The sequence below is a fragment of the Gouania willdenowi genome, chromosome 7, assembly GCF_900634775.1.
Source record: "Gouania willdenowi chromosome 7, fGouWil2.1, whole genome shotgun sequence".
In the NCBI taxonomy this organism is placed as follows: Eukaryota; Metazoa; Chordata; class Actinopteri; order Blenniiformes; family Gobiesocidae; genus Gouania; species Gouania willdenowi.
The window spans coordinates 15,440,207-15,466,423 of record NC_041050.1 but is presented as its reverse complement, the minus strand read 5'-3'; the positions used below and the strand labels follow the sequence as shown (position 1 = coordinate 15,466,423).

Genomic DNA, 26,217 nt, shown 5'->3' with positions numbered 1-26,217 from the left:
GTACGGTTGCCATATCAATATACCGACATTCTATCCATTCTAGCGCCCCTATTTGGCCAGTTTAGGTCACGTGATAGGTCAGTCATTGGCCAGTTTAGGTTGCGTGACTAAGACTAAACCTTACCCTAACCCTAACCCTAATCCTAAAAATAGTTGCGATATCGAGTTATAACCTAACGCTAACCCTAACCCTAAGACGCTACGTACTTGTACTTCAGTAAACGTACCAATAGCACTGGGTGTTGTCCGTACAACAACCGTACAAATACACACTTTCATAAATCAAGGCAGTGGCTATCCGTACGGTTGCCGTGTCAATATACCGACATTCTATCTGTACGCAGCGGCCCTCATTGGCCAGTTTAGATCACGTGATAGGTCAGTCATTGGCCAGTTTAGGTCACATGACCTAAGACTAAACCTAACCCCAAACCTAACCCTAATTTTTTTGCGATATTGGGTTATAACTTAACCCTAAGATGCTACCTACTTGTACTTCGGTAACCGTACCAGTTTAGGTCACGTGACTTGGATAAACCTAACATTAACCCTAACCCTGATAATTGTTGCGATATAGGGTTATAACCTAACCCTAATCCTAAACCTAACTGTAATTCTAACCCTAAACCTAAAACGCTACGTACCTGTACTTCAGTAAACGCATAATAGCTCCGGGGGTTGTCCGTAAGGCAACCGTACAAATACACACTTTCATAAAGAAATGGTAAATGGACATGACATATATCGCGCTTTATGCCTACACTGAAGTAGTCCCCAAAGTATTTAATATCAACTCATTCACACACCATTGGGACTGAACTGCCATGCAAGGCGCTGGTCAACCACCGGGAGCAACCTAGGGTTCAGTGCTTCGATGGATAGACAGATATAGACTGTGATTGAACCACCAACTTCTGCTTCAGAAAGTTAACCTTCCACTTGTGTTAGCTTTCTGTTAGCATCTCTAATACTAAGGGGGCCTAAATCAGCTGCAAAATACACTAAAACCGAATATCTATCATCTAACTTCTTTCCCATCTATTGGTTACCTTGTTAGGCTTCCAAATCAATAAAAAAATATAGGTTTTAATATTTTTGGTGTGTCAGTTATACCCCTTGATTTATATATATATTTTTAAATGGTAAAATGTGGGAGCGCTTGATATGAAAATACATATGTGTAGAACTGTAACATGGTTCCTCAGTGTTGCGTTAAATTATAATTGACCTTTTTTTTTTTTAAATAGAATTTTAATGGCGATTGCAATTACTAAGTTCAATTACCTAAATTGAATTGCAATTACAACAGATACAGATTTAAAAATAAATAAATTTACAATCACAGTTATACTGTAATTATCAATTACGTGTGTGCGTGTGTGTGGCCGCCTTATATGAGACATGTCAACATCCTCCTCCACTCTGACCTTGACATCCTGAGGTGATTTTTTTCTTCTTCCTGATTTCTACGTACACGCACATGCAGGTATGACGAGCACGAGCTGTGTTATGAATAACACTGAAGCTCGAGCCGGAGCCGCTGTCTATACATAGTGTTGGCCTGCAGCTGTGTGTGTGTGTGTGTGTGTGTGTGTGCAGGGTGGATGTGGGAGGATGAGAGAAGGATGACAGAGAGGGTGCAGGTGGAGGGGGCGGATGCAGGAGAAAGAGGGAGGGAGGGAGGGAGGGGCGGGATGGACTGTGACGCACGCGGAGCGCCGACGCTCGCTTCTGATTGGCCACGGCGGCTGCCAGTCACAGGAGCTCGGCGCGAGGCTGTGCGCGAGCAGCAGATTATGAGTCGGGGCTCGAACAGCTTCAGTCTTCTCTCATTGTCTCAATGGCTGCACACGCATTCCTCCTGTGCTCGCTCGCCCTGCTGTCAGCCCTGAACCGGCCCGGGCTCTGCTTCAATGAGGAAGAGATGCAACAAGGACTCACGTACGAAGAAGTGCCTGAAATCCTGGATAGAAGGTAAAAAAAAAAAAAACCCTTTCCCCATCCCTCTTTATGGCTGTGGGTAAAGGAGGAGGAGGGGTGGTGGTGGTGGGGGATGTGGATGCAGGGATGCTGATGTGCTCTCTCTGTTTCTCTCAGATGGTCCTTATTTTTTCCTCTTTGTCATCTTCTCCACATCTGTCCATCTCACCATGAGTGTAGCTATACCTCAGGCTATGGGGCAGTTAGGGTTGTGTGTGTGTGTGTGTGTGTGTGTGTGTGTTCAAGCCTTTGTTTGTCTCACTGTTAGGGGACTGCATCAGACACTGCTCATCGATCATGGATGGGGCTGTTGTCATGTAGTGCTGGTGTTGCTGGAGAGAACTGGATAAGGCCTGGACTGGCACTGGGATGGGACTGGGATGGCATGGTGGGAGGCAGTGAGGCTGGATGGTTGAGGATGCATCAGCGATGGTCTGCTGGGCTCTGTTTACTGATGCAGTCATTGACAAAGAGAGAGAGGGAGTGAGAGAGGTAGAGTTGGGATGGGATGGGATGGGATGGGAATACTAGCCGGTCATGTCGGCATAATGCACATGCAGAAGTGCTGCAGGTGAAATTGTGATTAAAAATAAAGGAGTAGATACATAAATAGGGCTCAAACCACTGGGTATGTACATGAGTGTTAGAAGGACAGTAGAGAGCAGTCCGTTCCTGCTCACAGACGTCACAGCAGGACCCTGAAATAGTTGTGCTAAAGCCATGTAAGGCTCTTGAAAACTGTGCCATGCATGATGGCACACAAATCCTCTGTGGCGCAGACTCTTCAAAGCCATAATACGCTGCAGTTTCTGCCCTCTTCATTGATTTCCCTTGTTATTGCAGTTTAAGTGCACTGTTGGACTTTGGAGATTATTGCTGCCATGCTTGGATTTGTTGTAAGTAATCGTGTGAGTGGCTACACATGATTGCCTTTGGCACAAATAGTTCAATAAAGTGATATAGGTGTCAGAATCATTGGTACAACATTACCATAACTTTTTATTCACACAATACCAAAGCCTTCCTTCAGCTATTGAAGGTATTTCTTGGATTCAACTTTAGATTTATGAAACTTGCAGTGCAACCGTCCATGGTTACTGCTTTGTTCTCAGCTCAAACCTACTCCAACATACTCTTATTTAACAGAAGCCCCGTATTTAGTCGGCGACTGTTGATGTAGATCAGAGAGGCTTCTACTTTTGACACCAGGTTGTAGGTAACTCATTAGATAGAGAAGAGCCCCCCAAGCCTCAATATTTTGTGTCAAATGATATGCAACATTATTTATGTCCGTTAATTACAAATTTTACAAAACATGACAGTGTTATGTCTTTTTGGCCCCTTTTTGATTTAAAAGTTACTTGCACTATCTAATTTAACATTTTTTTGTTTGTTTTTTTTTTACAACATTTTGCCGTAATGCCACAAACAGTTTTTGTTTGTTTGGGACAGTTATAAACTTCTGTCCCAAAGAAAATGGATGCTAAGGTTACCATATTTCATCTTATAATTATTTCACGAAAAAAAAGGAGGAATATAAATCCAACATTGCAGTAGTTTGTGAAACACAAAAATATAATATCACAGTCCATTTCGCATTATTTCGTCCAGCTGCTGGATAATGTACTTCTGTGTAGATAATGATGAAGAGGAAAACAAAAATGTAAACTAAAGAAAAAAGTAACTATTGATGCCCCCCAGAATCCACTAATTTTTTTTTGATTTATTGATTTTTAATGCAGCCCACTGTCAAATAATAATGTATTGATAACAGTTTTAACCACTCATGGTAGAGACAACTCAAGCTTTAAAAGTGTTAAACTCAAATAAAAAACAAAAACACGTCAACAACAGTGTTAAACTGGTTAGATTTCCCTGTTGGGGGTGGGCCTGTGATGTCTGTCTGAGTGTAACCTTTGACCTCAGGTCAGTTGTGAAGCAACGATCAAATCAAAATGGCAGCTCAGGCTCAGGGAGAAACCTTTGTTCACTCTTAAAGCTTAATCTGCACTTTTAGATCTATTAATAGGCCAGGACCTGCAGAAAGAGAGGTTACCACATGTTTCCTTACCTTAACAGAAGTGGGGTTAATTATCCGATAAGTAAATTCTCAATAATTCAGATTACAGCCATGAATTAGACGTGCTAGAATAACATTATTCTACAAAGCATTTGATGCTGAGCAAGACGACTACATTGTAGCACCCTGAGAAAAGGAATGCATTCTTTTTCTTCGTTTTTATCTGTGAATATAATTATATGTGCGTTTAATGATTGCTTCCAGCATCAAATTCCTCTGGAAAGTCAATGCGCTGAACCCTGTTTAAAGAGTGTTCTGGCTCAGCACGGTGTGATAGCAGAGCCAACCAGACTTGTTTACAAGTTCGGGGCGCAGTCACCACACCTTTTCTCTGCTCAGCAGCACAAAGCACACCAGCGATGAGTACCTACCATCCGTTCATAGCTTTCACTGCAAATGTCCAGTGAAAAGTGTGTGGTCGGAGGTAGCATATAGGAATAGTTCTCTCATTAATAATTCACACTCGTGTTGGTACACCATCGTGAGCGTATGTGAGTGAGTGATTAAAAGTAGACGCATTGAGGTGAGCCAAGAAGTAGCTTTGATTATATAAAGGGCCTGTTCAGCACCCAATCACCGTGTGAGCGTCTGAGCCAATGACGAAGCCGCAGCAGTTCTGGGATGCTGACCTCGCAGAACTGGCACAGGACAAACGGCCGCATGGGCTTTTCACACATGCACAAACTCATCAGGCCCCTATATCAGCCAGCTGAGGTCCACAGGAAGGAGGGCTCGACCACTTGTGCATGATTTTGTTTGTGGCTTTGTTATTTACCAAATGTGGCCGTTAGGGCTGGGCTCAAAAAATTCGAGTTTCGATTCGATTTTCAATTTTTTTTTTTTTTTTCAATGCACTTAAAAATGACTGCAGACATCAGATATATTGTCAGAAGTGCAACTTTATTGCTGTGATTGTCCTCAAGAGTTAAATGCATAGAACAATCCCAAAATAAAAGTAAATGAGGCATTCAACAATTTCAAGCTTTAAGCCAGGTTTAAGCAAAAGTCCAACAGACACTTCACAGTAGCTTAAATTTTCTGATTAAGAAATCAGAAAACTACATATTTTATAACGTATAACTTCACAATTAAAAAATAATAAACTCCTCCCTTAGCATCTCAGCATAGTGCGAAAAAAACATTAACATGCCTGTGGCACACATATAGCCTACTGAATGGGTAACAATGTAAACAAATAGGGGGGTGGCTCACATCACACTAACGGTACTCACAAGGACGGAACGCGAAAAAGTCCGAAAAAAAGTAAAAATAAATAAATAAATAATAATAAAAAAACTCAAATTTGCAAAACAAAAAAAAAATCGTTTTTATCTACAAATTTGATAAAATCGATTTTTTTTTTTGCCCAGCCCTAGTGGCTGTACAAAGTAGAAGTACTGTTACTTGATTGAAATTGTACTCAAGTACAAGTACAAGTAAGTCGTACATAAAATACTCAAGTACAACTAAAAAGTAGCTCAATTAATAGTACTCAAAGTAAAAGTTACTTGTTACGTTCACCCCCCACATTTATTGTTGGTAGTAAATCTTGCCACGGCTCTCATGTATAAACTTAAAAAGGAAGAGATAAAATCTACCACAATTGTTAATTTATTTTCCACAAAGGCATCTGTATAAAATAAAAGGTTCGTCAAAATGTACAATTCTTTTTTAAATAAAATAATACCAATGAATTCAATTAAAAACTAGGCAAGACCTGTATTTGGCAGTTGAGCTTTTCATAAATGTAAGCATCAAACTTATATGATGCTTATATATATATATATATAACTTATAAATATTCGTAGAGATTTTGGTTTATGACACTTGACCTTGACCTTGACAACAAAAGTTCGACTACACATCCTTGACATTGCCTCTATGACATATGTGTCATTAGTGCTGCATTAATAGCCTAGGAGGAATTCACAATAACAAATATAATCTCAGGATCAAAGTGTAGATACATTTATGAACTCTTAAACTGAGAAAATAACCTGTTTTGGTGCCGTGTATTAAGTTTAATCTGGTTGGTCAGCTATGATGTGACAATACGATACGATTCACGATTTGCTTGTCACTATACGATATATCCCAATACTAAGCAATATAAATATATCAATATATAATAATGTCTGTAATTACAAATTTCACCTTTACAAATACAAAATAGCATGAAATGCAATATATTTAATTTTTTTTTTGAAAACAAAGTAAAATCAATTTCCAGCGAAAAGGCATTGAAGGCTGAGGTAGTTTAACAAAGTCAAAGTGGTTCACTGACGCCTAGGAACCGGGCATTTATGTGTTAGCGTATGTTAGCGCAATTAAAATGATTTTTGTTAAAAAACATGATTAAAAAAATGTATTTGGACATTTTTTGTTTTTGATACGATAATCGTTGCGGTGAAATATTATCACCAAATCGATTTTTTTCTCACACCCTTAAAACACACCTGAAATTGGTGATAGACGATACATCGGCCGGCCAATAGTATCGGCAGATTTTTGAGTTTTTCACGTGTATCGCCATCAGCCGATGGGGGCTGCTGCCTTCGCCGATCTGCATTATTTACAGAGAGCAGAAATATGTTTAACTTGTTCTTGTTCAACATCACCTGTTTTTAATATTTGTTAAATATTTTGTACTTGTTGTCGGTTATCAGCTAAGGCTGATGGAAAAAAAATCGGTATCCGCATTGGCCTTAAAAAAATCCATATCGATCTATTCCTACCTGAATTTGATGATAGGATCAGTGTGCATCATAGCCTAGAAATGAGCTTCCTGGCCTTGTGTGATGCAACAGGGACACATTTAAAGCCACAGTTTGGTTGTCTCCATGATAAAGACAAAAATTCACAGAATTCTAGAAATGAAATGAAATGAAATGTATCATCATGGCAGCAGCTCAGGTACAAAGTACAGCATCTTAGTCCTACAAACATCCTACTGAGTATTCAGTCTCTAGCTGTAAGCTAACAAAGGTGGAGATACTTCTACAGATCTCTCATGTACAACCATGCTTTCCCAGCACTCACCGGGGGAAACATAAATATTTGGATTGAAGTAAACTATTACATGTTTCTCCTAGAATAACACTTGCTGCTTGCTTGCCTTTAACACAAATATAGCATCTGAGGGGTCAACCAGGACGGGACATTGTCTTTCAAGAAATCTAATACAACTCGTGAGTCCAGCATGTGCATGCAAATAAATTAATGCAGTGGGCGCAATGCAATTCATCAAATCTGGAACTGTTTGCGGTGATTGTTTTTTAGTACGACTGACAAGCAGGTGCAAACACACACGCAGAGATCCGTTGCAGTAAATGTTTACACAAAACACAGCGGAGATGGAAAAAAAGGCTCCATTTAACCTTTTCTAGTGTAATAAAATAATTAAAATAAAAACAATAGTCAATATTAACACCACTGAATGAGAAATAAAGTGTGAGTAAAGTGTGTGTGAGGGAGAGAACAGCTGGATGCCTGAAGCCCGCGTGGAGTCCGGTTAAATGGGGCGGTCTCCACCACTTCTGCACGCACGCTAATGATTGCTGCAATCTTAGTGAATTCCTTGCTGCAGGAGAGGAAATGGCTTCACCAAAGGATTTAGGGACTCACCTGGTTTACCACCCTTTATTTCAGATCTTAGTGAATCCGCCCCTCCCTCAGAAGTACATATCAAGGAGTTTATCACAAGGTGTTTAACCAGTGGAGGGTGGTGCTTAGTTACCATTTATGGAGTACGATATATCCTACTGGCATATTAGTGCACGAGAGCCGCTTTTTAGTCCATGAGTTACAGAGTTAAGTAGGAAAATGTAGCCTGGTAATGTTTTATTTGGAAAACACGTAACATTTTCAAAGTCAGTTGTTGTTGTTGTTGTTTCTAAATTACAAACTAAAATCTGACACTTTTACATGTAAGGACGACAACAAAAAAACTAATTCAACCCACAGTTGCTAAAATGTATTTTATGATTTTTCCTTTTTTTCACTTTCACGTCATGATATCACTGAGAGAAACATCAACAACTTTCTGCATAAAATGTATCAGAAAATATGAAAATGGAATTTTTATTATTATTATTATTATTATTATTATTTAGAATTAATGTGAACAAAATATTTTTTTGATGATTTCTGATGATATTGCTGATATTTGTTTAATCATGTATTGATATCTTTGTGTAGCTAACTTGTCCTGCTACCATTCTGGCCATGACAGGTTTAAGAAGAGATTTTTATTCAAAGTTAATTCATCCTAATGAAATAAATATATGAATAAATTTCAATTGAAACTGCTATTAAAAATGTTAAAATGTGTGAGAATAATGTAGCGTAAAGTAATGGCTGCATTTTTCCAGTAGGGTGACGAAGGCAAAGCTTCTGGCCTAATGTGCAATAATTCATCATTTCAGAGGTCTGTTCAGATGCATTAATTAGCACACAGACTGTTTAATATGCGGTGGGGCTCTGACATCATGCTTTAATCTCTTCATCTTGTTCAGGCCCTACATCTCTCCATATTTGGGCTCCACTGGACCAAGGCTGTGCTTACCACTAATCCTAATCCATCTGGCACTAAACTGCACAATATTGCCCAGGTGGACGCGGCACCATACGGCAGATAACTACTCCAGGCTGCTGGCACTGATATGTCTGGCCAAGCCAGCAGCACAAATAAATAAATAAACAAACAAACAAATTAAACACAAACGCTGTTCATTTCTTTAAATAAGACATTGTTTGAACATGATTTCAAGGTCAGAATTTAGTTTATCTGACAGCACATTTGAATCTGATTTATATATATTTAAATGTAAAAATAATAAAATAAACAAACAAGTAGGGATGTCCCGATACAACTTTTTCACTTCCGATATGATACCAATATTGCAGCCTTCCGATATTGATCCGATACGTTATCAGCACGAATCTTACATCATTTTATTACTTATTTTGTGGTGTGGAATGTTAGAAAAGGCTTGATCAAGTGATGTTACCCAAACAGAGAACAATAGTCAGCAACAGTAGGTATGAGAAAAACTGACCCCTTTATTATTAACCAATTGTTTACATACATTTTAACCTTCAACATAATATCTACAGTATTCTACAATTAATAAAATAAATAGAAAATAAAATTATATCGGAGCGCTTATATCAGTGATTTTAGATGCAGGTCCGATAAAATTCGTATTTGTTTTCTGGCTGATATCGGACCAATATCAATATCGGATCGGGACACCTCTACAAACAAAACGCACTCACATGCTGCAAATTTCTTTAATTAAAGCATTGTTTAAAGATGTTTTTCAAGTTTAAAATTTAGTTTTATCTGACAGGGAAAGTTTAATCCAATCTATGTATATTTAAATGTAAAAAAAAAAATAATAAAAAATGGTTGCTAGGAATTTTTGAGTAAATTGTACATTTTGAACAAAATGTACAATTTAAGACTAAACATGAGCTTCTATTAGTATCAGGAGACGCAGCTGGAACTGGCTTTTTTGTTTTAAATTTAGTATAAATATTCAGGTCATCTTCAGTCTCTGTTTTGACGAGGTCTTCCCTGCAACATCACAGAGCTTTTATTCAAGGAAAGATGAATAACAGACGTCACTGACGAATGCGTTTGTTATGTTTTTGGCCATATGTGCCTGTTTTTGTCTCCCTCTTGTGGCTCTTTGTTTTTCTTTTAGGCTTGGTCCTGGTGGGGCGTGGACTCCGAGCAGGCACACCTGGTTCCAGTTACTCATCACTGCAATACAAAAGCCTCAGACTCACCTCCACTCATCGTTGGATTGTTTCCGTCTATGCTGCGGTACTTCTGCTCTGGAGATACCCCGAAGTCTATGCCTTTTGCCAAGTTTTATTTTTGATTCTGGACTTTTATTCCTCGAGTACCCGAGCCTGCTCTGGAGCCACTCCCAGGATCAAGCCAAGCCAAGAGGACACTTTTTGTTAAATAAATTCACGTCGACCCACACTTTGGGTGTTGTGTTTGTTTATGGGTCCAACTTAACAACCCTAACAGCGTTCTTCTAACTATTGTTTTTGTTGTTGCTGTAATTCATGAAATTCCATGAAATACAGTTGATTTAACACACAACTGGGAAACCATGTTACAGTTTTACACATGTAGTTTTACCATTAAAAAAATAATAATCAAAGAGTATACTGACACAAAAAAGGCTCATACTCCAAACCAAAAATATTAAAACCTATATTTTTATTGATTAGGATGCCTAACAAGGTAATTAATAGGTATAAATAACACATTAGATGATAGATATTTGTTTTTAGTGTATTTTACAGATTATTTATCATAAAAGATGCTAACACGAGCAAGGTTAACTTTTATTAGGTAATTTATTTCAGGCTCAGTAATTGTGATTAATTGTAATTGAACTTTAGTAATTGAGAACATAATTGTAATTGACTTTCTGAGGATAAAAATTAATTGTAATTTAATTGTTATTGGGAAAAAATGATGGTCACTGTAATAGTAATCGAGTTGTAATCGAACATGGATAATTGAAGACCTATTTGTAATTTAAAAATGTAGCTGACCTCGACCCTGCACTGAACTAGTTCAAGGTGTCTCAAGGTGTTAGTCCTTCTTTCCCATTCCCACAGGTCTTAAGGTTTTCCTTTTACAAGCCTATTATAACTAGCTATTGTGTGGAGATTAGCGGATCGGTGGATCCCACCTCGCCACAACTTAGGGATGTCGACCTCAACCAGCATAACTGGTCATGTCAGCGCCGACTGATAAGCCCATTGGCGTATTATGTCTCTGATTAGACAGTTAAAAGGATCAGGATTACCTTTAAGAGGTCCAGGATGTGCACGGGTTGTTTAGCCTGAGACCTGGGCGGTGATGGCTAACATGTGAAGGCACAGAATGTGGCTCGTCCCGAGGACTCTGTGGAATACGTAGGTCGAGACCAAAGGAATGGTTTGTTCAATAAAAATATCATTATTGAAGGTAAAATGCCTCACATAGACAATGTGATGCTCCTGAGAAAACAAATAGAAACTAGAGAAATGTAACCCTGTGAGACACAAATTGAATGAAATGATGTTATTTTGCCTCAAAGCAGGGACACGAACGCTCTAATCTGATTATTCCTGTAGGAACGCCAGTTGGATATATTATAGGGTAATACCTCTGCTGTAGGCACACAGGATTCTACATAAATGTTATCAGAGTATAAAGGCATTACCCACTACAGTACACACAGAGAGAACATTATAACCACTTTAAAGAACAAATACTTAGGGATGTCCCAATACAACTTTTTCATTTCCGATATTAGGGATGTAACGATTAATCGTAAGGCAGTTAAAAATCGAGTCATAGGTATCACAGTTCCCATCGATGCTGTGAAAACTGAATCGCAGTACTTTTTTTAAACAGCAGAGGGCGCTATCCAGAAGTGTCGGCGGCGGGCGGAATCTGCTACTACTTTCTTTCTGGCCACCTTCTACTCTTAAACATATTCATAAATGATTCCTTATCCCTTTGGCACGGAAAGAATATCTGCATTATAACGTGAATATCTGTAAAAGTCACGTTTTTCTATTAGCTCTGTCTGCTAGCATAGCATCTCTTCTTCACTACAAGATATCTGCACCAACCCACTGGGTTACCAGCGCCTTCTGCTGGTTCAACAAATATCTGACGCAAATACAGTGAAATGACTGTCCAATTGATAAGACACAAAAAAACATTTTCAGTTGCACTTTTAAAAAGAAATAGAACTATTATGCAGTGTTGTATTGTTTACTATAGAACCAGAATTTAAATTAATAGGCTTCTTCATTTGTATTATTCCTTTATTTATTTCATTCAAGATTTATTTTTAGTTAAATTGCATTGTTTTGAATAGTTTATCAGGGGATTCTTTTGACAATGAAAAATAAAAGGAAAATAGTACAGTAATTTCCCAAAAAAAAGGAATATTTTTCAGTCATTTTTGTACAGTCCCATTTTGTAAAATAAATCGTGAGAGAATCGTATCGTGAACCCAGTATCGTGAATCATTTTTTTTTTTTTTCTCTCTCTCCGATATGGATATCGGATCGGGACACCCCTACAAATACTCAAGTAACATATATTTTTTTTAATTAAAAGAGTCATTCTCTTTCTACTGCAAATCATTGTATTTTTTCTTAATAAGTGAATCATAAGGAGAACCTTGATAAATGTTTATCTATTTATGTCAACACGTGCATTTTAATGAATACATTTACATGCTCGTAACAATATATATATTTTAATCACATATCCTGTGTTGTGTTTGATTATCATCAATTAACTCATATCACTTAAGTTAAGTTTAAGTTTTTTTATTCAATTGTACCTATTATTTCATTGTTGTTTGTTTCAATTGACCAAATAAGCTGATTTCCTTTGCATAGTATTACAGTGTGTTTTGCTTTAACTATGGAAATCCAAGTTTTACTGTTTACTTGGTATTACTTTGATGTGGGTTATTATTCATCTGTATTGCTATCACACTTCTTTTTTTTTATTGTCAGAATCACCTGTAATACCATAATACTACATGTGATATTAAACATAACATTTGAGATCTTAGGTTGAACTGTATGAGGGTCAGTGACATGAGGATTTTCACTGCATGATGTTTCATAAAATGGGTATCATCAGACAAAGTTTGCATGAATATTTTGGTGAAAGTAAAAAATAGAAATAGGAATACAATACATTTGAATAGATTTAGAGAAGTTTTAAAGATGTTTTTGAAATAGTAGTCAAGGTCGGACATATTTTGACACTTTAAAGTGTTTCATATCAGTCGATAACGATTAATATTGATAGTGTCCCGATCTGATATCGATGGCGGATATTGGTACGATATCAGCCTGAAAACAAATATCTGATTCAATTTCTTTTTTTCAATGTATTTTTAATTTATTTCATTTAATTGTAGACTTTGTAGATCTAGTTTTTTCTCATACCTACTGTTTGCTGACTATTGTTCTCTGTAATATCACTTGATCAAGACTTTCTAACATTCCACACTACAAAGTAAATAATAATAATTATTTTATGGAAGAAAAAAAAAAGTTATAAAAGTATGTATGATTCATGCTGATATTGTATTGGATCAATATCGGTATTGGCTGATACGCAAGGCTGCAATATTGATATCATATCGGAAATGAAAAAAGTTGTATCGAGACATCACTAATTATTGATAATTTTTTTTTTCTACCTATTCAAAATAAGGACCAGAAGAAAAAAGAAATAATTTAAATACTTTTACTTTAAACGCGATATTTAGCATTTAAAAAGAGGTCAACACAACTATGGGGAAAAAAACAGAAAAACTGAATTAAATAAACAAACTGGTCAATGTGCAAATATAGACGTTAAATAAATGCTTAATCAAACAAAATGTGCAGCCGTTTCTCTGCCTACATCCCCCAGAGTGCCTTGCGGTTCTGGGTCAGAGGGTTTTTTCAAATGGGGTTCAGTGAATTTATCAAACTTTCTATTGCACATATTTTCTATTGATATTGACCACATCTCTAAGCCTACAGATAAGTAATATGCTTTAATTAAAAATGAGTGCATACACGAGAAGTGCTACATATAATGTGTCTTTTTATGCATTTAAATCTTCCTTAACTGAAAGAAAAACAGTTGGGGAGAAAATGTAGGCGTCAAAGTTATTGACACATCTATCTTTCATGAATTCATCCATTTCACATTTAACAGTCTGTTATCCCAAGACCTTAACGTGTTCTCTGTCTTTTTCACAGCAAAGAAAACCCCAAACATGCAACAAGAGTCACATCAAGTAAGTATCAAATGGCCTGATTCTATCACACCTGCCATGATAATGGTGACACTGATGGGTGGGAAAGGCAGACCTGACAAATTCACTTACCATTGGAGTCCAATCAGTGACGGTTGTGTGTAAATCTGTTTAACTGTGTCAGATGTGTGGTGGTATCTGTGTGTGTGTGGCGTGTGATGTAAAGGCAGCCAAATGATGGAAAACGGTTTGATATTATATGATGGCGAAGCATGTGTTTCCTGAAACAGGTGAAGCGTATTTGTAAACACCGAACAATACTACTTGTGAGCGTGAAACAAACTGCTGATGAGTCAGAACAATGACGTAAAGCAACTGGAAATAGATATGAGGCTGTGCACGCAGGATCTCTTTGTGCGCTCGTGTGTGGGCATCCAGTGTGAAACCATCGGGAACTTTTATGATCATGTTGCAATCTGCAATGCACCACTGCATTTGTCATAGTATGAACGCTGATCTAATCTGTCACGCTGCGGTAATGTACTACACACGTTGCACTTTCAGGTCAAGATGGGGAGTTCGGCTTAGAGAGCGAGGAGGTTATTTTGACGCCTGAGGATGAAAACCCTCTCAGGAGAATACTGCAGGTACGGTGTCTCTATTCCTCCCTCGCTGTTCACATACTGTACGACGACACACACTCACACACTCACAACACTTTGGGACGCACAAAAACAAACAGAGTGCTCGCCCAGGCACACTGCATGACCTTGGATGTGGGAATGTTGTCAGTCTCATATTCACCAGAGGGTAAAACATCTCACCCCACCCCCACACACACACACACACACACACACACACACAACACACGACTCCAATGTTTCTGCAGTGAGATGTACAAGTACTGTATATTAAAGCTGCATTAGTCCATGCCCTGTAGTGGAATGTAGACTTTGAGCAAACAGATTAAAAAAAAAGCTATAACGCAGAGTTGTTTTTATCTGTTCACTACAGCCACTGCAGTCTGTGTGGTAGAGCTACAGTACCATTATGATACATACAGAGATCTAACAATGATAGTGATTTAGCTGGACAGCATATTAGGGCAAGAAAGTCCAGGTGTGGAAACCTTTTTTTTGTGGTGTTTATTCCCTCCAGACGAGTCGGTTTCCTTTCTCCCACAGTCAAAAAAAACATGTGTGTTAGGTTAAATGAACTCTCTAAATTTACTGAAGGACTATGACTACTACATATGATTTTAAGTTGTTGTTTTTCAATTTGAGCAACATTGGTAACAGCAAAGTCCTCATATAATCTAAATATATTGTACATATATTTTTTCCTTTTTTCATGTTTAGCATCTGCCCCTTACTTTTTTCTGCTGAAAACAAATGTATTTGATTATGAAGTATTGTTGTTGATTGATTCTAGTCCAACATTTTACTCATAGTATTTGAATTTGTCACATTTTGTTCTTATAATGTAAGAGTGACTGCCCTCTATGGGTTGAAATCAGGCTATTACAATCAAATTTTGCTATTGGCTGAAGATGGAGGCTGATGATATTTTGGTGGCTTCTTACGTTGTTGGCTCCGCCCCTCCTTTGAAAACTGCCACTTGTCGAGAGGTATAGTGAGTATTGAGTAGGTACTAGTTAGCATAGCAAAAAGTGTTCACACATGTCTTAACTGCTCCAGGAGCTCCAACCATGATTATTATTTTTTTTTTAAGACACATGTCAGCCAAATTGTTAGGATTTAGTTACTCTTTAACTATTTCACCACTGAGATTATCAGGAAAATGTAGATATAATTTAAATAAAATAGAAAAGGACTATCTGCTGTTTAGCAATAGCACCTTGAGCTGTTGAGTAATTCAACCAATATCATCCGACCAGCAGCAAAGGCTTCAAAGGCAGGAACACCCCCTTCTTCTTATTCGCTTCTGAATTGTAACTTAGGTCCGATCTTGATCGGTATTTCATCCAACCAGCAGCAAAAAGGGTTATGGTTAGGGTTATTGTTAGGGTTAGGATTACTTCTACTTCGACTTTGACCGAAGTCAAGTAGCGGAAATGACATTTTTTTCAAACCTTTTCTTGGTTGGCTTGATTGGTTGGTGAAAAGGTACCGCAACCCCCACTAAGACGGTTTTGTAGCCCATCCGACACACCCCACAGCTGGCCCAACCCTGCTCAATTTACCACAGGTTAATGGTGATAACTTGTGGCTGAAACGTAGCTAAACAACTCTCTACTTACCTATTGTGAGTTAGATTCTAAACAGGTTGGTTGGTTTTACAAAGGCCATGCATCCTGGACCAGAATAAGAAAATAAAAAGATCAAACTGTTTGATGCATGAATCGATAGCTATAGTCTGTGAACACTGGATTCTGTTTGTCTGACTTCATCAAGTCAATGTGTCAGGGTTCAGGACAAGGGTTTTTACCCAGATTTTAAATGTTCTTAAAGAAACACAATTTTATTCAGTCTATGTTTTAAAGATTTTAATTGATGAGTACAGTATATATAAAAATGCACACTACGCTGTTAGCGTAGTTTGTTTATTCATCTTCCGTATGTTTTTTCTTCTCTTTGCAGCCTTTTAACTGGCATCAGCCGGGGATGACTCTTAGTAAAAGGAAGCTTCTCCAGTCTCTGATGGGGCCCTACGGCCCGCTGAGTGTGTCTTACAATGGGAAGACTTGCATTTTGTTCAAGGCAAAGCGTCTGGCAATCCGCTACAGGAACCACACCTTCATTGATCTGACGGAGCGGGTGTTCAACCAAAACTCTCCTGTTGACACCAAAGGGTCCATCTGCACCAAGGAGAAAGCAACGTATGTTTTTTATGGAAACGATACAGTATATTTGTTTTAAAAGATAGGATGAAGGCAAGATATTTGAATTTTGAGCATTTGTTCTTCCTCTGCAGGCTTTCATTAAAGTTTGGTGATGTGGAGGACTTGCGTGGCCTTGTAATTAGGTACAGGAATTTCTTAAATATTGTTCATCTACCTTATTTCTTATTGATTTGTCACACTGAGCAGTCAATGACAATGTAAAAAATACATAGTACGTAGTCAGTATGTGCATATCTGCATGAAAATGATGACTCACTGTCTGCTCCATCAGGCTCCAGATGTCCAACACCTTTTATGAAGCTGCTGGTCAAAATTGGTTCACACTAGACAGCGTTCATATCCACTACAACTGGACCCAGGAGGCCACGTTCAACGCCAGTGAGGTCTACGCTCCTGCTACTTCATCCTACCATTGCCAACACGTCAGCAGCCTGCACAAATATGACACGCTGCTGGTGCCCAGCTCCCACACCGACACATCTGCTAACTGGCACATCACCTTCACTGATTTCCAGGTAAACACACGTTGTTGTGCGTCTCTTTTAAACGTGTGAGCACGTTTATGGTGGCATTATCCTTTTCCTCTGTTATCCTACATATGTGTAGTACATATGTGTCTCTATGCGCGCCAGCTGGGCTTGGGGTTAATTATAAATGTAATTGCGCGATTGATAATTAATTACAGTTATGGCGTTATTGTAATTGTATTGTAAGAAAATTGACTTTGTATTCTATCAAAATTGTCCATCATAATTTGAGAACCATGATGAACCATGTGGATTTGTTGGGGTTTTTCCTTTACATTACAAATTTTATATTTTGATCTATTTAAATAAAGTTGAATTGAATTAAATGTTGCAGTTCTATGGCTTACACATACATAGTTAATAATCTTTAAAATATGTTTAATATCAAGTTTACGTGTCATTTTTCTTGAGGATCATTTACCATTTCAAAAAAAACTTAAATCGAAGGCTGTACTACTGAGCCCCTAATGGGACATGGTAATTTTTTTTTTTTTATTGGGCACTCACGTAAAGTAAAAAAAAAAATAAAACCTATAATTCCATGGATAAAGAAGCCTAACAAGGTAATCAAGAAAAGAGAAAAAAATTATATTAAAGATGAAAAAAAATGTGTATATTCTAAAGCTGATTTAAAACATGGGTCAAACTGACATGTTATCATAAGAGATGCTAACAGAGGAAGGATAAGTTTGATGGGGTTATCTATTTCATGCTCGGTAATTGTGATTAATTATAATTGAAATTTAGTAATTGAGAATATAATTGCAGTTGACTTTCAGGGGGAAAATAATAATTGTAATTACAAATAATACCAGTCACTGTAATCATAATTGAGTTGTAATTGAACATGGATATTAGAAATGTAATTGACCCCAACCCTGGTGCCAGCTTTCTTCTTTGTGTCCCGTCTGTTTGGCCCTCAGTCAGTCAGTCTGTCTCTTTGCGCTCCATTTGGCAGTCTGTCAATCTATCTGTATCAGTATACTGTCTGTTTAGCCATCTGCTAGGCTGTCTCAACCTGTCCATCTGCCAGTGTCTATGTGCTCAGTTAAGCTCAGAAAGAGCCAGTTGTCCTCTTTAGTTCAGTCTAATCTCATCTTTCCGCTCTGTCTTTGCTCCCTCAGATCCAGGCCTTCAACGTGCAGTCAGACAAGTTCGCTTCGGCCAGTGACTGTGCTACTTTCCTGACGCCAGCGATCCTCATGGGCCTGGTGACATCTTTGATCCTCCTCCTTGTCCTGGCCTACGCCCTCCACATGGTTGTACACCTGAAGCACATTGATCGCTACGAAGAGCACAAAGCCACTGTCTACTTCCCCCGCAGTCCAGAAGCCGAGTTGCCAGACAAAAACAGCCTGTGAGGGGAAATGATAAGCTTGGGGACTACAGAGGGAAGAGGGGGAGAGAAAGCTGAGAAGCAAGGCCGAGGAACGGCAATTACAAGAGTGAAAAAGTATCCTCCACTAAGTATTTGTAAAAAAAAAAAGAAATTCTTGCCTGTTAATTGGGGGAAAAAAAATCAACAAAGTCCCAATTATTTCAAACCTAATGGCAGTTAGTGATTGGATACTTTTTCCTCTTTACCTGCATCTTAGCATTCTTTTTTCAAATATGGCCTTTGGTTCTTCAAACCTCACTCATGAGATGGCTAGTGATCCTTATATCAAAGGCCAACGTCAGTCCCTGAAGGGCAACAATGATCACAGGTCTGTACTTACCCAAGCTAGCCATTGAAACCACAACAGCTTGCAACTGTAGCTAATACAGCTAACAAAATAGATTCCTGCTTTAATGTATGCATTACATGGCTCTCAAATGTCATATTACAAGCTTTCATCAGACATGTTCCCAACATTCATTACAGTGTGCTTTGTCTAATACCGCTGCAAGAAATATTAACTTTGAACAGCCAGTTTTATAGCTGAGATAGCCGTATTAGCTGCATGCTGTAACAGGCTGGTCTACCAGGGTTTCAGAATAAAGGAATTCAAGAGAGCGCTGAACGAGGAGTTGCTGCTTAAGAGTATTCTGACATGGCCTGAAGTTGAGTGAGCTCAAATAAGCTTTGAAGCGTAACCAAGGAGAAATGTGAGAATCACTGGGCTGGCATCTGGCTGGGGTGAATGAACCAACACTGCTGGTCGTTCAGAGCCTCTGGCACCTCTTACCCCCCCACCACCACCCCTGAACAAGACTGCTGCTTGGGACTTAACTGTGAAAAGGCCTTTTCCAGACCAGCCAGACAGGAGGGGGTACCAAAAACTAGCACAACACTGGTTAGATGCGAAAGCGCTAACAATGACTATACAAGGAACTATGCTGCACAAGACAGCCCGTCCGAGGGTACTGCACGAGAGTGGGTCATCGGATTAAACGACTTCCTGAACGTCGATTGCTTGAACAACGGGAGGCCTCAGGTCCTCCATCCACAACACTGGATCTGACTGCCAAAGTGAAGCTACAAAGGAGTTGCCATAAAACATGGTGAGACAATGTGAAAATGAAACATAACCATCATAGCTATGTACAAAGCAAAAACAAATGAAAGAAAAAACACATTCGTGTACAGAAATGTCACTCCAAGGAGGTTCTCTTTTTTTTTTTTATATACAATGTAATCAAAAAATGCTATTACGTACAGGATGACTATGCTGATTCTCATAACCAAAAGAGTATTCAAAGCTGTAGATACAATAAAACCGCCATATGATCATAGCTGTTTACTATCTTCAATTACTGCACAACTATTGAAATATAGATACAAGTAGGACATTGTGCTACGAGGGTTATTTAAATGATCAATGCCCATTATTTTGTTTTTCTACAACCATTTTTCTTGTTACTCTGTCTATTTATTTACATTTATTTTGGCTGGACAATGCGAAGTCCTGTTTCATCCAACTGTAAAGTACAGAGCAAATAACTAACATAGAAGGGACAATAGTATGAAATGCTGTCTAACAAATTGGACTTACACATGCCATTAATATGCCAGAAGCCACACTTGCAGCAGCAACAGCATCAGTCAGTCATTGCTACTGATAAAAACACTCAGCATGACAGTAAATAGATATCTTCAACATTCAATATGGCAGTTCTGTCAATCTGTAGCAGTGTGAAATGTGTTCTTTGGTCATAAATGTATTCTACAAATTATGAACGGATTGGAGGCAGTTTGTCCCACGACCGACTGATGTTGAGTGAACAATAAATGATATTCAGAGGAAAAGGTTGTGTGTTGCTCATTGGTATAGTTTGCAATATGTGCAAAGTTATGGGTGGTTGGATTGGATCCATGCTTTTCAGGCAATATGCTTTAAGTGTTAAACATTGATAACATTTTTAGCAGTGAATGGTTTAAAAATGACAGAATTTTTTTTGGGTGTTTATTGTGTGCAGTGTTTGGTTTTTATCAAACGTCTGTATAGAAAACAAAACAAATGTGGATTGATTTGAGAGAGAAAAGTCTACTCTGAAGTTATTAGAGGAGGCGGTTGTGTCATCCAAACTTCCTGATTACACATCTTTCTTTCTTTTTGTGCAACTAAGACTTCAAAAATAATAAACATTATTGGAAAAATAACATTTTGACCGTGACAGTAGTGTGAAGTTGAAGGGTTGAAAAGAATTTGTTGTAAAAAAAAATAAATGTATTTCAGTAGTTGTTTAAGTAACTCAAAGTTCTGAGTGAGTTTGATTCAGATTTCTGCTTTAGTGAAGGCAGTTTAAAACCTACTTTTCTCATTTGAGTGAACCTGCATCACATACATGTAGTTTTCTCAAGATACTGTGCGTCTGACATCTTTACCTTTGATCGAATTTATTTTAACATGTTTTATGTGTTATTGTATATATGTATAGTGTTATTGAGAAAACTAAATTGTCAATTTCAGGTAACAACAATTTTCATTAATTAATTAATGGCTATAGTAACAGACTAACTAACCTCAGGGTTGCTGGATCCCACCCTGGGTCATTGCCATGGGCCCTTGAGCAAGGCCCTTTACCCTAACTGCTCCTCAGTATGGCAGCCTGAAGGGGGGCAAAAGGAAAGAAGAAGAAAGTATCAAGTTAGAAAGGAGTAGTATTTTATTTATTTTAGTTTGCCTTATACAAACTATTGAGTTGTAAAAACAAACTTGAATTTGACTTGCCTTCATTTTATGTTGGACTAATGCAAAACATTGATTTGAGAAGAATTAAATTACTCCATGTCAATCAATTTTGTTAATCAACTTATTTATTTAATTTCAAAGAATTTATCACATTTAGGTGTGACCAATTGAAACACTTTAGTTAAATTGGTTCAACTATTTCTTTTTTTCAAGCAACTATCTCAATACGTCAATCCTGGTTGGCTGGTGAAACGTATCATACTTAACATGCCCGCTTGGCAATCAACGTTTCCGGCTCATGTCGACACTGTATGGTGTTCACGGTCAAGAGCCTCCGCGGACGGCTGGCACGGCAAGCTAGCTTGTCCACCGGGTGAGGAAGAGGGGACTCCGATGGAGACCAAGGTGGCCCCCGGTAGCAGGCTCCCAGCTCGACCTGGCTGCTGTCCCTCTGCTCTGGTGCGCCTTGCGTGACAGAACGATTGGTTCACGTCTGACAATCTGAAGAATGCATATTACCACCTCCGTATATATCCTCCCCTCAAGTATCTGAGATTCGCTATCCGGGGGATATGTTACGTAGGGTGTTAGTGCGGTGCACGGAAGAGGCAGTAGCCCCGGTGAGAAGGCAGGGCAGGGAGCTTCATGAGGATCGATCTCCTGGGCTCCACCCCATAAGGGGAAACCTGTCACAAAGCAGCACCTGTCACACTGGATGGTGGAGGCGATTGCTTTGGCTTATACGGGTCAGGGTCTGCGGCCGCGGCCGCTTGCGGGCTTGCGCGTACACTCGAATTGGGGTTTGGCCACATCCTGGGTTCCCTTTAGGGGAGTGTCTGTTCAGGGCATTTGTGCAGTGCGCGGTGTGCGTAGTTTTGCTCTCCTGATCCGAAAAGAACTTTGCCCTACGGGCTGGTGTACGCTCGATTAGCATGTCTGCAATACGGGAGCTACCATATCCCATAGTGAGACATCGAACGTAATATTATGAAAGAGAACTTTAAGTTATTTACATAAACCCGGTTCTCTGAGTAATATGAGTGAGATATCTCACCAGACAACCCTTCTTGCTGGGAGAATGAGAAGTGGTGCTTATTTTGAATGGCGTAGTGCCGTCTGCCTCTCAAATCTATCACAAAAACAGCCTTCTACCACCTATAGAACATCTCCAGAGTGAAAGGTTTAATGGCTCAGAAAGATCAGGAGAAACTGGTCCATGCTTTTATCTCCAGCAGACTGGACTATTGTAATGGTCTTCTGACAGGAATCCCCCAAAAGAGCATCAAACAGCTACAGCTGGTTCAGAACGCTGCAGCTCGGGTCTTAACCAGAACAAAGAGGTCAGAGCACATTACTCCAGTTTTAAAGTCTTTACACTGGCTCCCAGTCAGCCTCAGAATAGACTTTAAAGTTCTGCTGCTGGTGTATAAATCTGTGAATGGGTTTTGTCCAGAATACATCAGTGACATGTTAGTCAGGTATGAACCCAGCAGGTCTCTCAGATCTATGGTCACAGATCAGATAGTGGAGCCCAGAGCTCACAGTAAACATGGTGATGCTGCTTTTAGTTGTTATGCTGCAAAGAAGTGGAACAAACTGCCAGCAGAGCTGAAGTCAGCATCACATGTGAACATTTTTAAATCAAAGTTAAAGGCACTTTTTTCTCTACTGCATATGATTGAGAGAGAGATTTTTTGTCATGTTGTTGATGTAATGATGATTTTACTGATGATTTTAATTGATTTTACTGATGATTTTAAATGTTCTTATTGATTTTAAACAATTGAATTTTTTATCATGTAAAGCACATTGAGTTGCCTTGAGTATGAAATGCGCTATACAAATAAATTTGCCTTGCCTTGCCTTGCCTTTGCTACTTATAGTAGGTGGGACTACCTGTGGCGGACGGATATGTTTCACCAACCAATCAGGTTTGGCGTATTGAGATAGTTGCTTCTGAGGGCTAATGCGTGCATCCCATAATGAGACATCTTATATCACCCAGAGAACCGGGGTTATGTAAATACCCCTTAGTTCGTTTTTTAAGCATCTAAGATACATGTATTTATTTATAGAAAGCTTTTTACTTTTAAAAGTAAAAACAAAAAACAAAAACATGGATAGATACATATATCCTTTTGGGATGTGGCAAAGTTGCTCAAAGGTGGTAAATGCTAACAAAATGGGGCTATGAGCAACTAAAACCTTTTAAAAACAGACTTTAAGAAGAAATGCTTCATTCGTTTATTTTACCACGTATAATGTATGAACACTTACTGTGGTCTGTGCAGCACTATGCAACACTAACCTGATACAAATAATAGATTTAATGATCATAAATTCATAGACTGATCAATTATTAGCCACCCACTACTCTTAACACCTCACTCTGAAATCAAACCAAATCTAACCAAGATTGGATCTCTCACTACCTGGATAAATCTAACCTTATTACAGGCCTGTATTCTTGGTTTGCAGTGACATCTACTGGTGCTACTAGTGCTGCACAGGCAGATATATACATCATCAACATGGTGCCCCCATGGACCATGTGAGGGGTCCTCAGGCCTGTTCTGACAGGAGCACAAGTCACCAATGAGCTCCATCTAAAACTTGATTTACAAACTCACAAACATAAATACAGATGACAAATGCACAGTTATATACTGCTGAAACTTGACAATTATTTATATTAAATCAAACATCTTTAAATGTTTGGCAAATGTATTAAATTGTAGCAGATATTAGAGGTTAAAGATGCTGCAGATTTGGTATTTGATGATGATGTCATTGCTGTCAATCAAACCCCAAAGTGGATTTTTGTAAAAATATTGCACAGCTGTATATTATAAAAAATATGTTACATGTTTTATAGTTACCTAAAAGTTGTCAGTTAGTGGGTAGTGAAATAGAAACATGGTTGATTTCCTATGAAATGTAATGAAAATTAAACTAAATAAATTAAGAAAAATAAAGTGTTGCATTTTGAAACTTGAACATTGTGTTTGTAAATCAACGGAGGTAAGAAGCACTTCACAATCTCAAAGTACAATTATTCCCTGAATTTACCGATTTAGAAATCAATTGGTTTTTTTTTCCCGCCCCTTCGAAACAGAATCTATTGTAAAAAAAACAAAAAAAACAATGTAAAAAATATTATTTTACAACTCAAATACAACATTTAAGTAAGTACAGTAACTGATTTAAGTATCTTATTTGATTTAAAAACAAAGGTCATGAATACATTTAACGTTTTTTTTTGTTTGTGTTTTGCCAAACTTCCTGTCAGGGGCGGGGCCAGGTGAAAGTCTCCTCCCACTTGTGAGTGTGCACACGTGATAATTTGAATGTAATTAACCTGTCACTGTGGTTGTAAACTGGGACAATGGCAGCGCTTGCTTAGCATGGACAGCTGGTAAGCACCTTGCAATATAACCATGGGTTTATTTAAAGCTGCTGTTAGTTGGATGGTGCATTCAAAAGGAATCAGGAAACTTGGACTTTAGCATTGTTTAGCTTGGGCCCTTATAAGTTGAATTAATTTTTGTTTATTTTTTAATAGGCAATTGAGAAGTACATGGAATGTTTATTGGGTTTGATGTAGTTGTTGCCAGTTTTTTTTTTTTTTTCCATTGGTTTGGCTCATTTCTCGAAAGAGAACCAACATTCTCAAAAATTTTGAGCTCATATCACTTCCTAAACTGTTCACTTGTACTTCAAAACTAAATTCCTTTCACATATAAATAGTAATTGCCACCAAAACTGCAAATAATCTTTCTAATTGCTTATTTCTTTAAACAAACTGGATGTTCTCAACACTCTTGGTTCTTTTGTCAAAATAACCTGGATGGTTCACCTGATAAAGCTCATATCTCTCCCAAAACAGTTGACCCCTTCTGTCTAAACCAGGGGTCTGCAACCTGCGGCTCTGGAGCCTCATGTGGCTCTTTGACTCTTTTGCAATGGCTCCGTATAGCTTTAAAAAAAAAAATAAATAAATAAATATGAATAATTTTTTTTTCTTACGGAGGGTATTGATGAATAATGACATTAACTTCATATAAAATTGTGATAAAACAATTTGTTAACCTAAAAATAAATCACGTTCTGCAATGACTCAGCACCTTCCTACTTCACCTCCTGCAACATCTACAGACCATCAACTTTCCTTGCACCTGTGGCTAACCTTAAGTTTTAAATTCCTGGTAAAATAATGAACTAACAAAAAGACTATTCTGGAAGAAAATAGAAATTTTATTGGGGACGTATTTATTTAACTGCCAACATGCCAGTTTAATATGCATGCTTGATATATTGCAAGAAATTACCCATTAGCATGTGTTGACTGACACAATCATGCGTTATCAAGTTCAAGTAATTTTTTGTAGCCCTTCAAATCCATTAACGCGTAAAATTATTTGATATTATTTTAACTGTATAGAATTTGATACACTGCATTGTCTTTGTTGAGAAGGTATTTTTTTCGGCTCCGGAAGGATTTTAATCCAGGTGAGATTAGACAAAATGGCTCCTTTGAGGGTTGCAGACCCCTGGTCTAAACCATAGTTTATTGTCAAATAACTAGTCAGTTCCTCCAAAATGCATTGTCCCTTTGGCATTGTGTGAGCACTGCAAGTAGAAATGTTTTGTCACTATGGCAGATGACCATTGAATTATCCATCATGTCCACCTCTCAGTCCTTCATTGACAATGGTTACTGTGCTAGTTTTTGTCAAGCCAACAGAAAACCATTGTGTATAAAACTGGGGTGAAAAATAGGTTGTTTTTTTTTTTTTTTGGGGGGGGGGTAAAAATAGAGTTCCATGGTTTGACATCACACATTGCACTAAAAGTG

At 38.2% G+C, this 26,217-nt stretch overlaps 1 protein-coding gene across 1 annotated transcript; it reads left to right on the top strand.

The window, feature by feature from the left end:
* Window positions 1–1,772: 1,772 nt before the first annotated feature.
* atp6ap1lb (ATPase H+ transporting accessory protein 1 like b) lies at window positions 1,773–19,789 on the top strand. Its single transcript, XM_028453595.1, has 7 exons — window positions 1,773–1,974; window positions 13,862–13,899; window positions 14,422–14,504; window positions 16,458–16,696; window positions 16,792–16,842; window positions 16,992–17,235; window positions 18,372–19,789. The coding sequence occupies exons 1-7, from the start codon at window positions 1,841–1,843 to the stop codon at window positions 18,606–18,608; spliced, it is 1,026 nt and encodes a 341-aa protein (XP_028309396.1). The 5' UTR covers window positions 1,773–1,840; the 3' UTR covers window positions 18,609–19,789.
* Window positions 19,790–26,217: the final 6,428 nt, after the last annotated feature.

Bases quoted from the DNA above. Each gene is read 5' to 3' on its own strand.
- atp6ap1lb (XM_028453595.1), top strand. From the start codon at position 1,841: ATGGCTGCACACGCATTCCTCCTGTGCTCGCTCGCCCTGCTGTCAGCC. The intron at 13,900-14,421 runs GTAAGTATCAAA...TTGCACTTTCAG, and splicing joins TGCAACAAGAGTCACATCAA to GTCAAGATGGGGAGTTCGGC. The intron at 17,236-18,371 runs GTAAACACACGT...TTGCTCCCTCAG, and splicing joins TCACCTTCACTGATTTCCAG to ATCCAGGCCTTCAACGTGCA.